This window comes from Marmota monax, unplaced genomic scaffold (genome assembly GCF_021218885.2).
Source record: "Marmota monax isolate L192 unplaced genomic scaffold, Marmota_monax_Labrador192_F-V1.1 WCK01_AAM20220418_F8-fsc00092, whole genome shotgun sequence".
NCBI classification, from domain to species: domain Eukaryota; kingdom Metazoa; phylum Chordata; class Mammalia; order Rodentia; family Sciuridae; genus Marmota; species Marmota monax.
The window spans coordinates 997,614-1,014,207 of record NW_026692583.1 but is presented as its reverse complement, the minus strand read 5'-3'; the positions used below and the strand labels follow the sequence as shown (position 1 = coordinate 1,014,207).

The following is a 16,594-nucleotide window of genomic DNA, read 5'->3' as shown; positions in this document are numbered from 1 at the left end:
CCCTTCCAAGGACGTGGCGCACTACGGGGCTCCCTCTGTCCCTCCCTGGCCTCCTCTAACCGGCCTCCTTCCCGCTCCTCCACCTGCCGTCCAGCATTCTCGAGGCCCGGGAGTTCGAGTGGGAGAGTCAGCTGCGCTTCTACTGGGACCGGGAGCCAGACCAGCTGCACATCCGCCAGTGCACGGGCACCTTCAGCTACGGCTACGAGTACATGGGCCTCAATGGGAGGCTGGTCATCACGCCCCTCACAGACCGGATCTACCTGACGCTCACACAGGTGACTGCCAGCCTGGGTGGGTGATGGTGGCTTCTGTGTGGCGGTAGTCAATGTAGTCAAGGAGGGCCTTGCTTTGACATCTCAGAAGCATGTTGACACTGTGGGGAGGTGGGATGCCTGGGGGTGTCCTTTCTGGGAGCCATCGGGACGTCCTCAGGAACCAGTTTCCAGCTGGCTGCTTAGTCCTGGGGACACTGGTCCCAGTGCAGTGGGGGGTGGACAGGAGAGGTGCAAGGAAGGGTGCAGAGATGTTAAATGTGGGGACATCGGGAAGGACAAGCGAGTGGGGATGTGCACATTGCGTGACAGCTGTCGTGCGGGTGGTCTGCTCAAGCAAACAGCCTTGGGAATGGACGGTGTCTCCCCGAAAAGAGGAGAGGCCCTGTCCAGGGCAGGCCTGTGCAGGCCAGCCTGCAGGCCTCAGCTGAGCCACGGCTCCTCAGCAGCGTCTCACACCCACCGCGTGGGCACTAGAGCCCGGGGCGCCTCCACATCACCACATGGGGCTTGGGGGACATGGGCAAGGATGACGCCCGTGCTGGTCACCGTGCTGAGACAGTCCTTTATCTCCCGGAAAATAGCCCCGTGACCTTATGGGAATTGGAGATCTCCAGACACACAGGCGACAGGTTGCACGCAACAGCGTCTCTCCCTCACACTCACACGCACTTAAACGCTCTCGTACACACACACTCACATACTCTCACACTAACACTCAGACTCACTCTACACTCATTCTCTTCCTCACATTTACACACACTCACACACTCACTCTCAGACTCACTCTCACATGTGCACACCCTCACTCACCCTCACCCACAGAAGGAGACTCGTGTGAGACATTGGCTCCTGAGCTCTGGACACTGCTTGGTCCCTTGGTCTCTGCCTGACAGCTGGAGAGCCAGGAGGGCGGCGTGTGGCTCAGAGGCCCGGCAGCTGGATGCTCTGTCCTGGGTCTGAGGCCCGAGGCCCAGCAGCACCACGGGTGGGAGGTGCCACCCAGCTGTGGCTCATGGCTGGGTCCTGCAGCTGCCTTTCGTCCCCTCCCGTCCTCAATGGACTAGAGAACACCCACACTCCTGGGGGATCTGCTGGGCCCAGTCACAGCTCCCTCAGAGATGCCAGAAAGGACGCTTCTCCAGCTGCCCAGATGCTCTCCCCTGTTGTCCTGGGGTTAACATCCATCTGTGTATATGTCCCACACGTTGTCACAGTGATCAGTCTGGAAATGACACTTTGCTTTTCGCTTGAACAGGCCCTGTCCATGTACCTGGGAGGGGCCCCTGCTGGCCCTGCAGGTACCGGCAAAACTGAGACCACCAAGGACCTCGCCAAAGCTCTGGGCCTGCTCTGTGTCGTGACCAACTGTGGAGAAGGCATGGATTACAAAGTAAGGCCTTGCTGTTGCGTTGTGTGCTGTCATGTTCTGCAGAGAGCGTCACCTCCGGGTCATCCATGAGATGACCAGTGACTGCTGGAAGAACATACTAGAAAACCTCTCACCAGCAGTCTCAGAGCTAAAACACGCCTGCCTTGTTAGCAACAGCAGAGCTGGAGTCCCAGACTTCCATGCCTGCGGCGTCAGGGAGACAGCTCGAATGAGGGACCGGGCAGAGGCGATGGGGAGGGACTGAGGCCAAACGGAGAACAGCGCTCCAGGTGTCTAGAGGGTGCCCGTTCCGCTGTGGTTCATTATCTCCACTTGGGAATTCGGGCCCACAGTTGCTAGATTTTAGAGCATTTCAAGAGAAGTGAGAAATCTGGAGTTTTGTAGACAAAATAATCTCAATGTGTAAAATCCCAAGTGTGAGCTGGCCCATGAGAGGCCCTAGACATCTTGCCAGGAAGATCGGTTGGTGGAGTGGCTGGTGGGCTGCTTCTCTGCCAATCTTGTTGTTGAATTTGGAAAACTTATCCATCCGCGTGTCACTCACAGCTTCAAGGGAGAAGTGCCCTTGTGTGGTGTCTCTTGTGTTCCAGGCAGTGGGGAAGATCTTCTCGGGCCTGGCCCAGTGTGGAGCGTGGGGCTGCTTCGATGAGTTCAACCGCATTGACGCCTCGGTGCTGTCGGTCATCTCGTCCCAGATCCAGACCATCCGGAACGCCCTGATCCACCAGCTGGCCACGTTCCAGGTGGGCACAGCAGGGGCGCCCAGGTCGGACCCTGGAGGGAAACCTGCTGCAGAACTGGGTCGCGGGTGGAGACCAGCCTTCACCGACTTCTGCATTCCGATTGCGATGGCACCATCTTTTCTGGTTCTGGGTGGTCACGTCCCAGGGGCTTGGAAAGGCTTGTGGACACACAGTCAGTCAGGTAGCACGGGGTTCTCGGGTCAGCCACATGCAGACCCCTTAAAGGAAAGGGAGTATCCCTGGTGCGTCCCCCACTCTGAGGAAACCTGACTTCAGAAGTTGCTGTGTCCTTCCGTCTTGTCCCCGCACACGGCGAGTGCTGCCTGGGTGCTTGCAAATTCCTGGTGTTGTTACAAGCAGGGCTGAGAAGGCTGCTCTCCAAGTGAGAGGCAAAATTAAAAAGAAAAAAAAATTTGAGAATTCACAAACTCTCCCTGCCCAAGATGTTTGCAGACTCGAGTTCGAAGAGTCCGCGTTCAGCTGCAGCACGCGGGTGAGTGGGGACAAGCAGCATCTTGTAGAATTTAGGTAGCCCGGGGGCAGCTCTCTGGTTCCTGTCACCTCATGCCCCCTGCTCTGCAGACTCACCCACCCACCCTGCAATGACACCTCGCATGTCCCTCTCTTCCCCTTTACTCCTACACACCCTCCGAGGCCCTTCGGAGCCCCATTGGGAGGCTCAGCATGAACAGTGGCCTTCCATCCGGCCTGCCGCCCCCCAGACCTTGGTGGGGCTCACTGTGGAGAGAGCACGAGCACTGGTACTTCCAGGACTCCAGTGAAGGTTCTGGATAGGCAGCTTTAACATATGCTCTGAAATGCTTCAGGCTGCGCTCCCTGATGTGGGAGGGAAGTTCCACCTGTGGCACATGTAGAAACTGTTTTTTTTTTTTAATATATATATATATATATATATATATATATATATATATATATATATATATCTTTATTTTACTTATTTCTTTTTATGTGGTGCTGAGGATCGAATCCAGGGCCTTGTGCATGCTAAGCGAGCGCTCTACCACTGAGCCACAATCCCAGCCCTAGAAACTGGGTTTTTAAGGGCAGGCCTGCCAATCTTTTCCAAAGGATCACCTGGGCCTCAGGTGGGATCCTGGGGAATCTGGAGGACAGGCTCAGTGTGGATCAGGGATGCAAGACCGTGGGCTCACTTTTGGGGGAGTCTGCTGTCTGCAGGGCTGACATCCTGTCCATGCAGCCTGCACCTCCTAAAAATAAACATTTCTGTTTCTACCTGGTAGACATTTGAAAGAAAGGAAATATCAAAATGTCGGTGGAGAGGAAATTCACCAAGAGAGACCCCTGGGACTCAGACGAGGGAGATGTCTGCAGCTCACTGGGACCTGTCGAGGGGATTCTCAGGAAGGGTTGAGCTTCCCATTAGGCCCGTGCCCAGCCTGGATGGAGATGGAAACAGGGTCAGGCAGAGGAGGGAGGAGTGGAAATGGGCCTCGGGTGACCGGTCATGCTGGCTGCTTTCCTGCACGTTATCCCATTTATTGCTACAACTATGCTTTTGGGCAGGTTGTATCCCTGTTTTGGGGGAAAGGGAAACAGAGAAGTGAGGTGACCCGCTGGGCATCACACAGCACCTCCAGTGGCCTTGGTCTGCGTGCTTTCCCAGCCTGGGCTCCTGCAGTGCAGACCTTGGTTCAGAGAGTTTGGTGGTCTGCCAAGGCTCAAGGAGACAAATGGGGTCCGCTCCTCGTGATGTGAAAATAAATAGCCCCGTGGCTGGCCCGAGCCTCCCCTCCCTGGGTGAGTGAGCCAGCCGCGTAACCCCCTCCTTCCTCTCCTGTCTCCCCCAGTTTGAAGGACAGGAGATCACCCTGGACCCGCGGATGGGCATCTTCATCACCATGAACCCTGGCTACGCGGGGCGCACGGAGCTGCCTGAGTCCGTGAAGGCCCTGTTCCGGCCCGTGGTGGTCATCGTCCCCGACCTGCAGCAGATCTGCGAGATCATGCTGTTCTCCGAGGGCTTCCTGTTGGCCAAGGTGGGCCGGGGCCATGGGCAGCTTGGCCTTGTGGGTCTCCTCCTCCCTCCTCTCCAACATCCTAACTTGCACACTTGGACTTATTTACAACTGAAAAGAGGGTGACAGGAGTAACTTGGGATCTCTGGGTCCCCACACACATCCGCAGTGCACTGCTGGAACCAGCAAACAGACCCAGGAACGGAGCTGGTAACTCAGGGCAGCCTGGATGGACTGCCCCTCTGGTCACACGTGTGGACAGGAGTCACCGTCACCACACTCGGGATGTGGAGGCATCACAGCTCCATTGGGCACTCCCTCCTGCCCCTCCCCGCCTGGACTCCTCCAGCACTGTGATCCAGTCACTTTAAGAATGTTCTATATCTGGAAAAAACAACATGTGGCCCTTTGAGATGGGCTTCTCACTCAGCATAATGCCCCTGAGATACGTGGCTTAAAAATACACATAAAGCTGGGTGCCGTGGCACATGCCAGTAATCCCAGCAGATGGGGAGGTTGAGATAGGAGGATTGCGAGTTCAAAGCCAGCCTCAGCAAAAACGAGAGACCCTGTCTTTAAATAAAATATAAAATGGGACTCGGGGAGCTGTGGCTGTGGCTCAGTGGTAGAGCGCTTGCCTAGCATGCGTGAGGCACTGAGTTTGATCCTCAGCACCACATAAAAATAAAATAAAGGTATTGTGTCCACCTACAACTAAAAATGTTTTAAAAAAATAGGGCTGGGGATGTGCTCAGTGGTAGTGTGCCCCTGATTCAATCCCTGGTAACTCCCCCCAAAATTACATATAAAGGGAAAAAAAGCAGAGCAATATACACAGATAAGATATATACATACTTATCTTTTATGGTATTCATATATATACATATACACACACACACACATACATACACACAAACGCACACACACACACACCTCTTATATGTAGATCTGGCATTTATCTTTTTTCAAAGACATGATATCATCCCCAGCCCTTTATTTATATTTATTTATTTATTTATTTTGAGACAGGGTCTCAGTGAGTTGCTTAGGGCTTCACTGAATTTCTGAGGCTGACCATCCTCCTGCCTCAGCCTCCCAAGTCCCTGGGATTACAGGTGTGTGCCATGATGCCCACTTATATATATTTTATGTAAAATATATACACCTCTCTGTCTTTTATAATATTCTCTTTCAAAATATCTCTATCAGAGTGTGACATATATATTTCCAGAAGGTTCTGGAAAAGGTACAGAATAGAGAATACTTTCAACAGTGAGCGTTGTTATGTTGCTTTCCTGCAATGTTTTTTAAAGGCTCTTGCTGCTCATTAGGCCGTCAGGATTCTGAGCTGGCATGAAGAGATCTCTAGTTTGCTTCCATGACCCCAGCCCCTGCACTGGCCTTGGACCCTCGGGCTTCATGCCTTGGTGTGGTCCAGGTGACGGAACTGTCCTCTAAACGGGCACAGAAGAAACCTGGGTGGTCGCTTAGGTCAGATCAACAGGAAGCATCCTTCCAAGTGTGACGCGTTGCTGGGACCGAGCTTTGGATCCAGGTGGTGATGATGTCCCCAGCCTGGAGGGACAATCCTCTCTGGAAAGGCAGCTCCCTTTCACCCTCTGCCCTTGGACTTCGAAGGCTGGAGGCCAGCGGTGCTTGTCTAGAGGAGCCTCCCCGGCTCCAGCCACGTGGGGACGGCGGTGCTCTCTTGCTTTCCCCTCATCTCGTCCGTCTCTTGCTTTCTTCCCCGTCTTCTGCACAAAGACGCTGGCCAAGAAGATGACTGTCCTGTACAAGCTGGCCCGGGAGCAGCTGTCCAAGCAGCACCACTATGACTTCGGGCTCCGAGCGCTGAAGTCCGTGCTGGTGATGGCCGGCGAGCTGAAGAGGGGCTCCTCGGAGCTGCAGGAGGTGGGCTGCAGCTCAGCGGGCTCGGGCGCCCTGGCAGAGGCAGAGAGGAGGGCTGGAACCCGACGTGAGCTCTAGGTCTTGGGGGGCCCTTCCTTTCCTGTGGGGCCTCGCTGTGGCCTCCCACCCACGGCATCACCTTCTGCTGGGACTTAGTATCTTAGGGTCAAGTTCAGTGTCCTCCGGCCAGTGCCTGAATCATGATGCTTGGGTAGTGACAGTGGGTCTGTGGTCTCAGGGTGGCGGCGGGGCAAACCCTGACCCCTGGTGGACTTCTTCATGGTATGTATTGGTGGGTCAGCGTGGCATCCACACACTCATACACACAGTGTGGTCAGCGGGCCACACCCTCCCACCCCGTTTTCTCTTTGCAAAGGAAGCGGGAGAAGCTTCCTTTGTGTGTTTCTTGTGGGGTCCCCAAAGCCCTTGCCGCGGCCGTTCGGTGGGCGCCAGTCTCCGCGCTTCTCCAGCGGCCACCTGGCCTGGCCGTGTTGAGTTTTCATTTTATGTACAGTTTGATATTTTATATTCCATTTTTATAAATTTCACTTGCGGATTTTTTTTTTTTCGTAGAAAATTTTGAAAAATGGGCTGGGGATGTGGCTCAAGCGGTAGGGTGCTCGCCTGGTATGTGTGTGTCCCGGGTTCAATCCTCAGCACCACATACAAACAAAGATGTTGTGTCAGCCAAAAACTAAAAAATAAATATTAAAATTCTCTCTCTCTCTCTCTCTAAAAAAAAGAAAAATTTGAAAAATATGAAGCACGCACTTAAAAAATATACCTTGTATTCTATATAAAATGTTCTGTTTCATCTCAAAAATTTTACTCAAAAACTTTTGTGCCTTATATGAAATTACATGTGATTGTACAATTTTATATAAAATGCCTAAAAGTTTTGAAAAATCATATAGATGTATATGGTATATATTTTATTATATGTTTACATATTAAACATGTAAAAATGTATAGCATGTAAATATATAGAAAAAAATTTTTTTAATACTGGGTATTGAACCCAGAGGCACTTAACCACTGAACCACATCCCAGCCCTTTTTATATTTTATTTAGAGACAGGGTCTCACTGAGTTGCTTAGGGCCTCACTAAATTGCTGAGGCTGGTTTTGAACTTTCAATCCTCCTGCCTCAGCCTCCTGAGCCATAGGGATTACAGGCATGTGCCCCCGCGCCTGGCATAGAAATCTTTGAAAGCTCATGTGGCCTTTGAGAGGGCATCTAGGTGCCCACTTGGAGCTGGTTCCAGGCTGGCTCCAGCCTTCTGGGGACCTGTGTTCTCGCACTCAGGACGTGGTGCTCATGAGGGCCCTGCGGGACATGAACCTGCCCAAGTTTGTGTTCGAGGACGTCCCTCTTTTCCTGGGCCTGATTTCTGACCTGTTCCCGGGGCTGGACTGCCCTCGTGTCCGCTACCCTGACTTCAACGATGCGGTGGAGCAGGTGCTGTCCGAGAGCGGCTACGAACTCCTGCCGGTGCAGGTGAGTGCGGAGCCGGCTCCCAGGGGCTGCCGCGGCCTTTGCCTGGCTTTCTCTGTGTTTTCTGAAATTCTTTTTTTTTTAAAAAAAAGGTAAAATATTCATAATACAAGGCTTGCCATCTTAATCATTTAAAAATGCTGGTAAAACACAATGTAGAATTTACTCTTTTTTTTTTTAAGATTTATCTTTTCTTCTTCTTTTTTTTTTTTAAAAAATATTTATTCTTCAGTTTTCGGTGGACACAACATCTTTGTTGGTATGTGGTGTTGAGGATCGAACCCGGGTCGCACGCATGCCAGGCGAGCGCGCTACCGCCTGAGCCACATCCCCAGCCCCTAGAATTTACTCTTGTCGCCATTTTTAAGCGCATATTTCTGTGGCAGTCACTTGGTGGTGGGACCATCCCCATCCCCAGAACTCTCCATCTTGCACAACGGAAACTCCACGTCCTTCAGACCCCCCTGCCCTCCCCGCAGCCCCAGGAACCTGCCGTTCCACTCTGTCTGCATGAACTTGATGACTCCAACGACTGCCCATGTGTGACACTGTGGAGCTCTGACCTTCTGTGTCTGGCTTCTTTCCTTGGTGTGATGCTCCCAGATCCGTCCTGGCGTGGCTTGTGTCACTCCTCTGTGAGACTGAGTGGCATTCCACGGAGTGTACGCTACAGAGGGTTCTGGCCCAGCATGATAAGATCACTGAAGGGTTTTGTTCGGGAGCTCAACTCTCTAATGTGCTCCCCTCCCATCAGAGTTGCACTTACAAATGATTAAATTAGGTGCTTCTGGGGTAGGAGGGCAGGACTTGGAGCATCTGAAACCTGTGAGGTTGTATGTGTCGTCATTAAGCCAAAAGCTTGTGGTTCGAGTGTTCTGATGAGGTTGCAGGACCAGGGTGGCTGCCCCTCGGGCACCAGGCTCCCCAGACCTCTCAGGCCCAGGCAGTGGGCACCTGCCATGGATGGACGCTCTTTGTGCCTGTTCTGATTCCAATTCTCTCTGCAAGTGGTTGTTTAAAAAGATTGATTGGCAGTTCCTCAACCAAACACGGCCACCATCAGGCCTCGGCAATTCTGCTGCCTGGTATAGACCCACAAGAAACATGGACACACGTCTCCAGAGAAACCTGGACATGAATGCTCCAGGCAGCATAACCCACAGAGCCAGAAAGCAGAAACCACGTGGAGTCCACCGTCTGTGGGCAGATGGATAGGGTGTGACCTGTCCGTACCATGGAGTGCTACTCAGGCAGGAACAGGAGTGAAACACTGACACTGTGTGATGGCTTGGGTCTGGAGTGTCCCCAAAGCTCCCGTGTTGAAGGCTTGGTCCTGTGCTTTGCAAGGGTGCATTGGGTCCTTAGCGCCTTCCTCCCTCTCTCTCTGCTTCCTGGCTGCCACCACAGGGCAGGTTTGCTCCTCTGTGCCACTGAGACCTGCCTCACCACAGGCCAGAACCAGTGGAGCCAGACAACCATGGGCTGAGACCTGTAAAACCATGAGGAAAAAATGACACTTTCCTCCTTTAAGTTGTTTTTGTCAGGTAGTTTGTCACAGCAATGAAGAGCTAACTAATGCAATATGCTATGAAGTGCGCAGACCTTGACATGATGCTAAGCGGCAAAGCCAGGCATAGAGACCACCTGTTGTGTGATTCCATTGGTGTGGAAAGTCCAGAGTCGGCAAATCCATTGACACAGAAAGTAGAGTGGTGTTTGCCAGGGGCTGGAGGAGGGGGCAAGCGATGATGAGAGGTGGTTACGGGATGGGTGGGATGTTCTGAAACTGATAGTCATCTTTGATGGCTGCACAGCTCTGCAGATAGACCAGAAACCAGTGAACTGCGTACTTTAAGTGGGTAAATCGCACTCATGAAAGATCTCAGGAAAACTCTTACACACGTGTATGTTTAACTCCGTGCCGATGTTTGTCCTGCAGGTGGATAAAGTGGTTCAGATGTACGAGACCATGCTCACCCGCCACACCACCATGATAGTGGGGCCCACGGGAGGGGGCAAGTCTGTGGTCATCAACGCTCTGTGTCAGGCCCAGACCAAGTGAGTACGCCCTCCCCCAGGCCCTGCGCCTGGCTGCCAGGGCGGTTTCATGGGAAATATTTGGTGACCATGTTACCTAGACCCACTTTGCTCTCCAGTTTCCTGTTTGTGGGAAATTTGTCTTAATGTCCCTTCAATCTCACCGTCTTTACTTGTCTCATGGCTGACTTAGCTCACATATTTCAGGATGCAAACTAGGGGCCCTTTGTACAGAATCTCACAAACCATCCTATAAGGATATTTTGTGAATTAACTTAAGACATGTTGCCTTGGTGTTCAGATTGCTCCTTTCAGGTAAGTCTGGACCCACGATTAGGTGATGCTGCTGTGGTATCCGAGGGAACAGAGATGCCCTGTGTCTGTCAGGCCTGCAGGAGCCACTGCTTGAGGAAGCCATCTGTCCCTCCTGGATAGAACGTCCTCAGGGCGGGCAGGGAGTCAGAGCCTTCCAAGGAAAGTGGATGTCCTGACGTCTGAGTGGGATGCTTCACTCCAGCAAGCAATCTAAATCAAGCCATGTGACATTTGTGACTTCTCAGATTGATAGATAGCCTATAAGGAGTCTGTCTGTCATTTCTTCTTATTTCTTCCTATGTTTCACACAAGGGACCAGGGACGGGGCCTACTGATGATGAGTGGCCTGTGCCATAGTCATTCTGTATTTCATTCCTCAACTAATCAAACGTTAGGTAATTTATGGAGCTGTCACATACTATGTGTATGGGTGACGTTGTATGTTTTTGTTTTTTTGTTTAAGTTATCTGTTCATTTGAACCATGGATTGTGTGAAGTTTAGTTTTTCTTGAGATGAATGGACCACGTAGCCTGGTGGGGATCTCTTTAGACAAGGAAGTGCCCTGTCAGCAGCTCTATAACATCATCAGCACAGCGGACATCCTGTGGATAAGGAGGACGTAATCCTGGATACTGAGCGTTGTCTCCTATGCACCATTCATTTTGAAAAGCTCATCACACCTACACATGTGTCTTGTGCCTGAAAGTCAGCTTCCTGCTGCATCGAGGCCCAGCGTTTCCTCTTGGGGCCTCATTGGTGCTGGGGCTGTGTTTGGGGTGAACCTTTCCATTTAGTGAAGACCATTAACAGGGATGAGAAGCCATCTGGTGGAGCATGTATAGGGCTCACATTCTCTATTTTGAATTGGATTCAAAGCATCTGGTTCCTTGTGGGCACCGCAGATAGTTTTCCTGGTGTGTTTTGTGGGCTGAGCCACAGCTGAAGCCTCTCCCTTACTTTAGGCTTGGGCTGGTGACAAAGTTGTACATCCTGAACCCCAAGGCCATGAGTGTCATAGAGCTCTACGGCATTCTGGACCCCAACACCCGAGACTGGACGGACGGGGTGCTGTCCAACATCTTCAGGGAGATCAACAAGCCGACGGATAAGAAGGAGCGGAAGTGAGTGTCCCCAGGAGTGGGTGGGAGCCTGGGGTGGTGGTGACCATGGGACAGCACAGATGGTGGTGGCAGATGAGCACGCACTGTGCCTTCACACTTGCACTCAACAGACCAAGGACAAATCTCGTGGCTCTGTTTATTGGGCACGGGTGCTATCTTGGGGCTTTTTCTGTGTGGCCCCAGCTGGTCTCAGCAACGCCGTGTGGTAGGTACTGGCTTTGTCCCAGTGTAGCATGGATAAAACCAAGGTCGAGAGAAGGCAAGAAATGTCCTCAGGGTTGCTGGTTTGAATCTGGGCTGTGTATGTGACTGAGTCCCCAAGGCAACCACCAGGGCAGGCTGCAGGGTCCCCCTCTGTCTGGCCAGGTGAGTCCAGGAAGGACGGCATCAGAGTGTCAGGGGCAGTTCTGGGAAGCCCCTGTGAGCTGCTGCTTTCCTGCTGTGAGGGACACACCAGGCAGTGTCCTGGTCACCTCTCCACCCACTGTGAGGGACACATGAGGCCCAGTGTGGAGAGCTCCGAGGGAGCTTCGGGCCCTGAGCTGCCCTATGAGACTTCTTAGGGAGCCTCGGGAACGGCTCTGACTTGATATTCCCGTCAAACCCCATGAATAATTTCTTAAGGACCTCACAATAAGAAGGGACCAGAGCCCCGGCCGGCCGGTGACTTTTCAGACCTCTGCTTAGCACTTCTCGCTGGGCTCTGGACCCAGCCGGCACGTCACAGGGCGATCAGCTCTCTTGTCTCTGGCACCTTTAGAGTTCCTCTCAGGATCTCAATGTTCTGGAAGGTTCTGGGACAGCTCTTCCATAGCAGAGTCTCAGTTTGGGGTCGTCAGGTCGGGTACCTTCCATGCCGCGGGAACTGTGCTTCCGCTGCTCCGTGATCTCTCAGGCATGGCGGGTCCTGGGTTGCCGCAGGTATATCTTGTTCGATGGAGACGTGGACGCTCTGTGGGTGGAGAACATGAACTCCGTGATGGACGACAACAAGCTGCTGACGCTGGCCAACGGCGAGCGCATCCGGCTCCAGGCACACTGTGCCCTGCTGTTTGAGGCAAGTGAAGGTGGGACATCACAGTGATGGCCGGCCTTTCCTTTAATCAGAATTCATATGTGTGATAAAGTGTTGATGCATGTGGATGATTATTAAAAAATGCAGAATTTATGACTCGTACTGCTCTGTCCCTATCTGCTCCCTGCGTCCCCTCTTCGTTCCTGGGGTGATGGCTTTTACTTGTTTTTCCTGAGTGTCAATAAGCAACGGGGTCAGCGTGCTGTTTCTTTTACACATTAGCTATTGGTTGAGCACTCTCACAGTCAGGGTTTATCTCATACCACTAGCCAAACTTCTCTCCTCAGAACAGTATATTGCTAAATTGACTGATAGCAAACAGTATTTAAATTATTGGGAATATGGAAATATTTACTGTAGAGTCAACTAGTATACTGTAGTTACATTTACTGTATTTTTGTTGTTGTTGGTTTGGAAACTATGGAGGATTGAACCCAGGGATACTTTATCCCCAGCCCATTTTCTTGTATATTTTATTTTGAGACAGGGTTTCACTGAGTGGCCCAGGCTAGCCTCGAACTTGTGATTCCCCCCGCCTCCAGCTTTCTGAGTGTGCCACCATGCCTGCCTGGCCATTTACTTACCCTTCCTTCCTTCCTTCCTTTCCTCCTCCTCCTCCTCCTCCTCCTTCTTCTTTTGGTCTTTTTTTTTTTTTTTTTTTTTGCAGTGCTGGGGATTGAACCCAGGGCCTTGTACCTGCTAGGCAAGTGCTCTACCGCTGAGCTATATCCACAGCCCCATTTACTATTTTTAGAGCCATTTGTGTTGTGTGGTGTTTGTAATTGCCTTCCTTTTTCTCTCATGTCATCTGTCTCTATCTTATCCTTGGTTGTTTTTTTTTTTTTTTTTAACTTTCTCTCATTTCAAGTATTCTGTTGAGCTCCCTTTTCCCCTGGAGGATACCTTCCAAGGCCCTCCATTTCTTGCTTAAAGTACAAGCAGTTTTTCAGTTGTGGCCCTGGGACTTGCTTTCATTCATCTTGGCCTTTGAAACTTGGCAATGCATTAGTATTTATGGGTATCAGCATTTAATTGGCTGACCCAGCTATTTTTTTTATAGAAAGAGACAAGTTTAGCTGGGCATGGTGGTGCATGCCTGCAATCCCAGCAGTTTAGGAAGCTGAGGCAGGAAAATTGCAAGTTCAAGGCCAGCCTCAGCAATTTAGTGAGGCCCTAGGCAACTTATTTTCTTCTTTATAATTTCCTATCAGAACTCTACTAAAACTCTATCTAAAAAGGTGTTACATCAGAGATGTATAACCTCATCAGAAACCTAGGTATTCAATTAAAACCCTAAGGAAAGCTGTATTAATTTGGGCATGATGTGGGTTTTATCCTGTCTCAAGATAGAGAGAGAGGGGCGGGGGGAGAAGAGAGATTTTTAAAATTGCCAGTTTAGCTGTATTTTTAAAATTTTGTACTACTTTATCTCAACAATGGTTAAAAAAAATTAAAAGGAAAACACTTCAAAGCAGTATTAGTTTCTAGGTGGTGGGATTGGGATAACTTATTTTCTTTATAATTTTCTATCAGAACTCTACTGCATATTTATTTTTATATTATTTTATAGTAAGGGAAAACTTAAAAAGGTGTTACATCAGAGATGTATAACCTCATCAGAAACCTAAGTATTCAATTAAAACCCTTAGGAAAGCTGTATTAATTTGGGTGTGGTGTGGATTTTATAGAGTTGTAAAAACTTTGCACAAAAAAACACCCTTAAACATTTATCCAAGCTGGGTGTGGTGACACATGCCTGTAATCCTAGCTGGCTTGGGAAGCTGAGGAAGGAGGATCATGAATCTGGGCTGTGTATGTGACTGAGTCCCCAAGGCAACCACCAGGGCAGGGTATAGTGGACGGAAGACAAGGGGAGAAACTGAAGACCATAGTGCCCCAGATGGACCTAAACATGGTATAGGATCCGTGCCTGCTGCCAGCAGAGGCTTCCCATAGGACAGACCCCAGTGGACTTCTAAGGGGGACTGAGATGCCAGCGGGGTCAACCCTAACATGTCAGTTCAAAGCCAGCCTCAGCAATTTGGTGAGGCCCTAGGCAATTCAGTGAGACCCTGTCTCTAAATAAAATACAAAAAAGGGCTGGGGATGTGGCTCAGTGGTCGTGTGCCCTCGGTTCAATCCCCGGTACCAAAAAAACCCCCAAACATACATGCACTTGTTTCTAGTATAGACATGGTTGATTTTCTCTCCCTCCAGGTTGGAGATTTACAGTACGCCTCCCCTGCAACTGTGTCTCGATGTGGAATGGTGTATGTAGATCCTAAAAACTTGAAATACCAACCGTACTGGAAAAAGTGGGTTCATCAAATACAAAATAAGGTGAAATTATTTCTGAAATAAACTTATAGTTATCAGTATTGGTGGCCAGCCATAGTTGAAGGCCTGGTCCTTGACCTGCTCGTGTCCTTGAGCACAAATCAGATGAAGACACGGTGACACACTCATTCGACTTCATGTAGTTCAAGGGGTTGAAAAGCATTTCTTACAGAGGGGTAGATAATAAATGTTCTCGGCTTTGGGGACTGCACTTGTTCTTTTGCACCTACTCAGTTCTGTCTTGTGGCACAGATACAGCCAGACACAGTGCGTATGGGAAAGGACACGGCTGTGGACCCTGAGAGGTTCATTTACAGAAACAGGGGCCAGGCCAGATTGGGTTTATGGGCTCTTTGGCAGACATGCCCAGTTCCTGAGGGACAGGAGCTCCCTGATTCTGTGCTTCTGCTCAGTGGGAGGTGTGAGGGACCTGCTTGTCATGTAATTGGGATCTGAAGGTTCCAGTGGACCTCAAGCCATGTGACGTGTCCTATGGCTGCTCAGAAAGTGTTTTGTCTTAACCGTGGGCTTCACTGATGGACATAGGGATGGATGTGACCATCATGTACAGGGTGTGGCTTGACCATGCCCAGGACACCTGGACCCACGGTCTGTGGTAACAGGTGGCCTGGGTGGATCTCTAGAAGGGCTGTTAGGACATGATTCCCGAGAGAAGGGAAGACCAGGGAACCATTTGAGGGACTGTCATCTGGGGTGGAGTTCCTGGGGATCCACTCAGTCCCTATGGCCACCAGTGCTGGGTAGAGACAGGGTCTCTGCTCCTTTCTACTCCTTGCTGGATGCCTGGTCAGGCCGCTGGAACTCTGAGAGGCAGGCCCCTTTCCTGTTGAATGGGAACTTGTGTCTCTGTCACTCCCAGGGGCGGAGCGGCCCCTGTGGCAGCCAAAGGAAGTGGAAGGGCAATGTAAAGGATGTTCTGCCCACAGCGCAGGCTCTGCTGCCAGGGCTTCGCCCCCTGTGGCCTCACCCTTCATTAGCTGCGCTGCTCCGTCTTCGGACAGGAGGACTTTCTGTGAACATCCACTTAAATAAGTGAAGGTTTGCAAATGTTTTGGAATTCTGCTCCTTCGCAGGAGGAGCAAAAATATCTGGATACTCTCTTTGAGAAATACGTGCCCTACCTCATGGACGTGATCGTGGAGGGTATAGTGGACGGAAGACAAGGGGAGAAGCTGAAGACCATAGTGCCCCAGACGGACCTAAACATGGTAGGATCTGTGCCTGCTGCCAGCAGAGGCTTCCCATAGGACAGACCCCAGTGGACTTCTAAGGGGGACAGAGATGCCAGCGGGGTCAACCCTAACATGTCAGTGGGGGTCCTTTTGTTTTGGTGACCCTGAGCATGCCACGACAGTGGGCTCCATCTGTCTGGACCAACGTGGTGGGTCATATGTTCCCATTGCTCTGGGATCTGGAAATCCCAAGATTTAGGACTGAGGTGACTCTGTGGGGGTAGGATGTATGGGCTGAACCGGGTGTTTTCCACGAGCCAGGTGACCCAGTTAGCCAAGATGTTGGACGCCTTACTGGAGGGAGAAATCGAGGACCCCGACCTGCTGGAGTGCTTCTTCTTGGAGGCCCTGTACTTCTCCCTGGGTGCCTCCCTGCTCGAGGATGGAAGGATTAAATTTGATGAAAGCGTCAAACGCATTGCTTCTTTGCCCACTGCTGACACGGAGGAGGTTTGGGCCAAACCTGGGGAACTGCCAGGTGACAACCGAGCGCTACTTGCTCACCCTGTCCGACTGCTTCGAGTTGGGCTTTCAGACACCGTGAGCTCGTTCCCCGTGTTCCCGCCTGGGTGGGTTTTCTGGGGCCATGGTCAGAACACTGGTGGTGCCCTCAGGAGGAGGTCAGGTGCACTGGCTGCTGTCCC

At 51.2% G+C, this 16,594-nt stretch overlaps 1 protein-coding gene across 2 annotated transcripts in view; it reads left to right on the top strand.

The window, feature by feature from the left end:
• Positions 1-16,594, top strand: part of Dnah10 (dynein axonemal heavy chain 10) — a 115,489-nt gene that overhangs the window by 55,965 nt on the left and 42,930 nt on the right. For both annotated transcript variants that reach the window (XM_058579786.1, XM_046446020.2), the window contains exons 32-43: positions 95-278; positions 1,534-1,668; positions 2,259-2,411; positions 4,241-4,429; positions 6,173-6,319; positions 7,623-7,814; positions 9,751-9,869; positions 11,127-11,285; positions 12,207-12,342; positions 14,578-14,700; positions 15,792-15,926; positions 16,212-16,428. In XM_058579786.1, the coding sequence (XP_058435769.1) occupies positions 95-278; positions 1,534-1,668; positions 2,259-2,411; positions 4,241-4,429; positions 6,173-6,319; positions 7,623-7,814; positions 9,751-9,869; positions 11,127-11,285; positions 12,207-12,342; positions 14,578-14,700; positions 15,792-15,926; positions 16,212-16,428 (1,889 nt within the window). The remainder of the gene's footprint in view (positions 1-94; positions 279-1,533; positions 1,669-2,258; positions 2,412-4,240; positions 4,430-6,172; positions 6,320-7,622; positions 7,815-9,750; positions 9,870-11,126; positions 11,286-12,206; positions 12,343-14,577; positions 14,701-15,791; positions 15,927-16,211; positions 16,429-16,594) is intronic.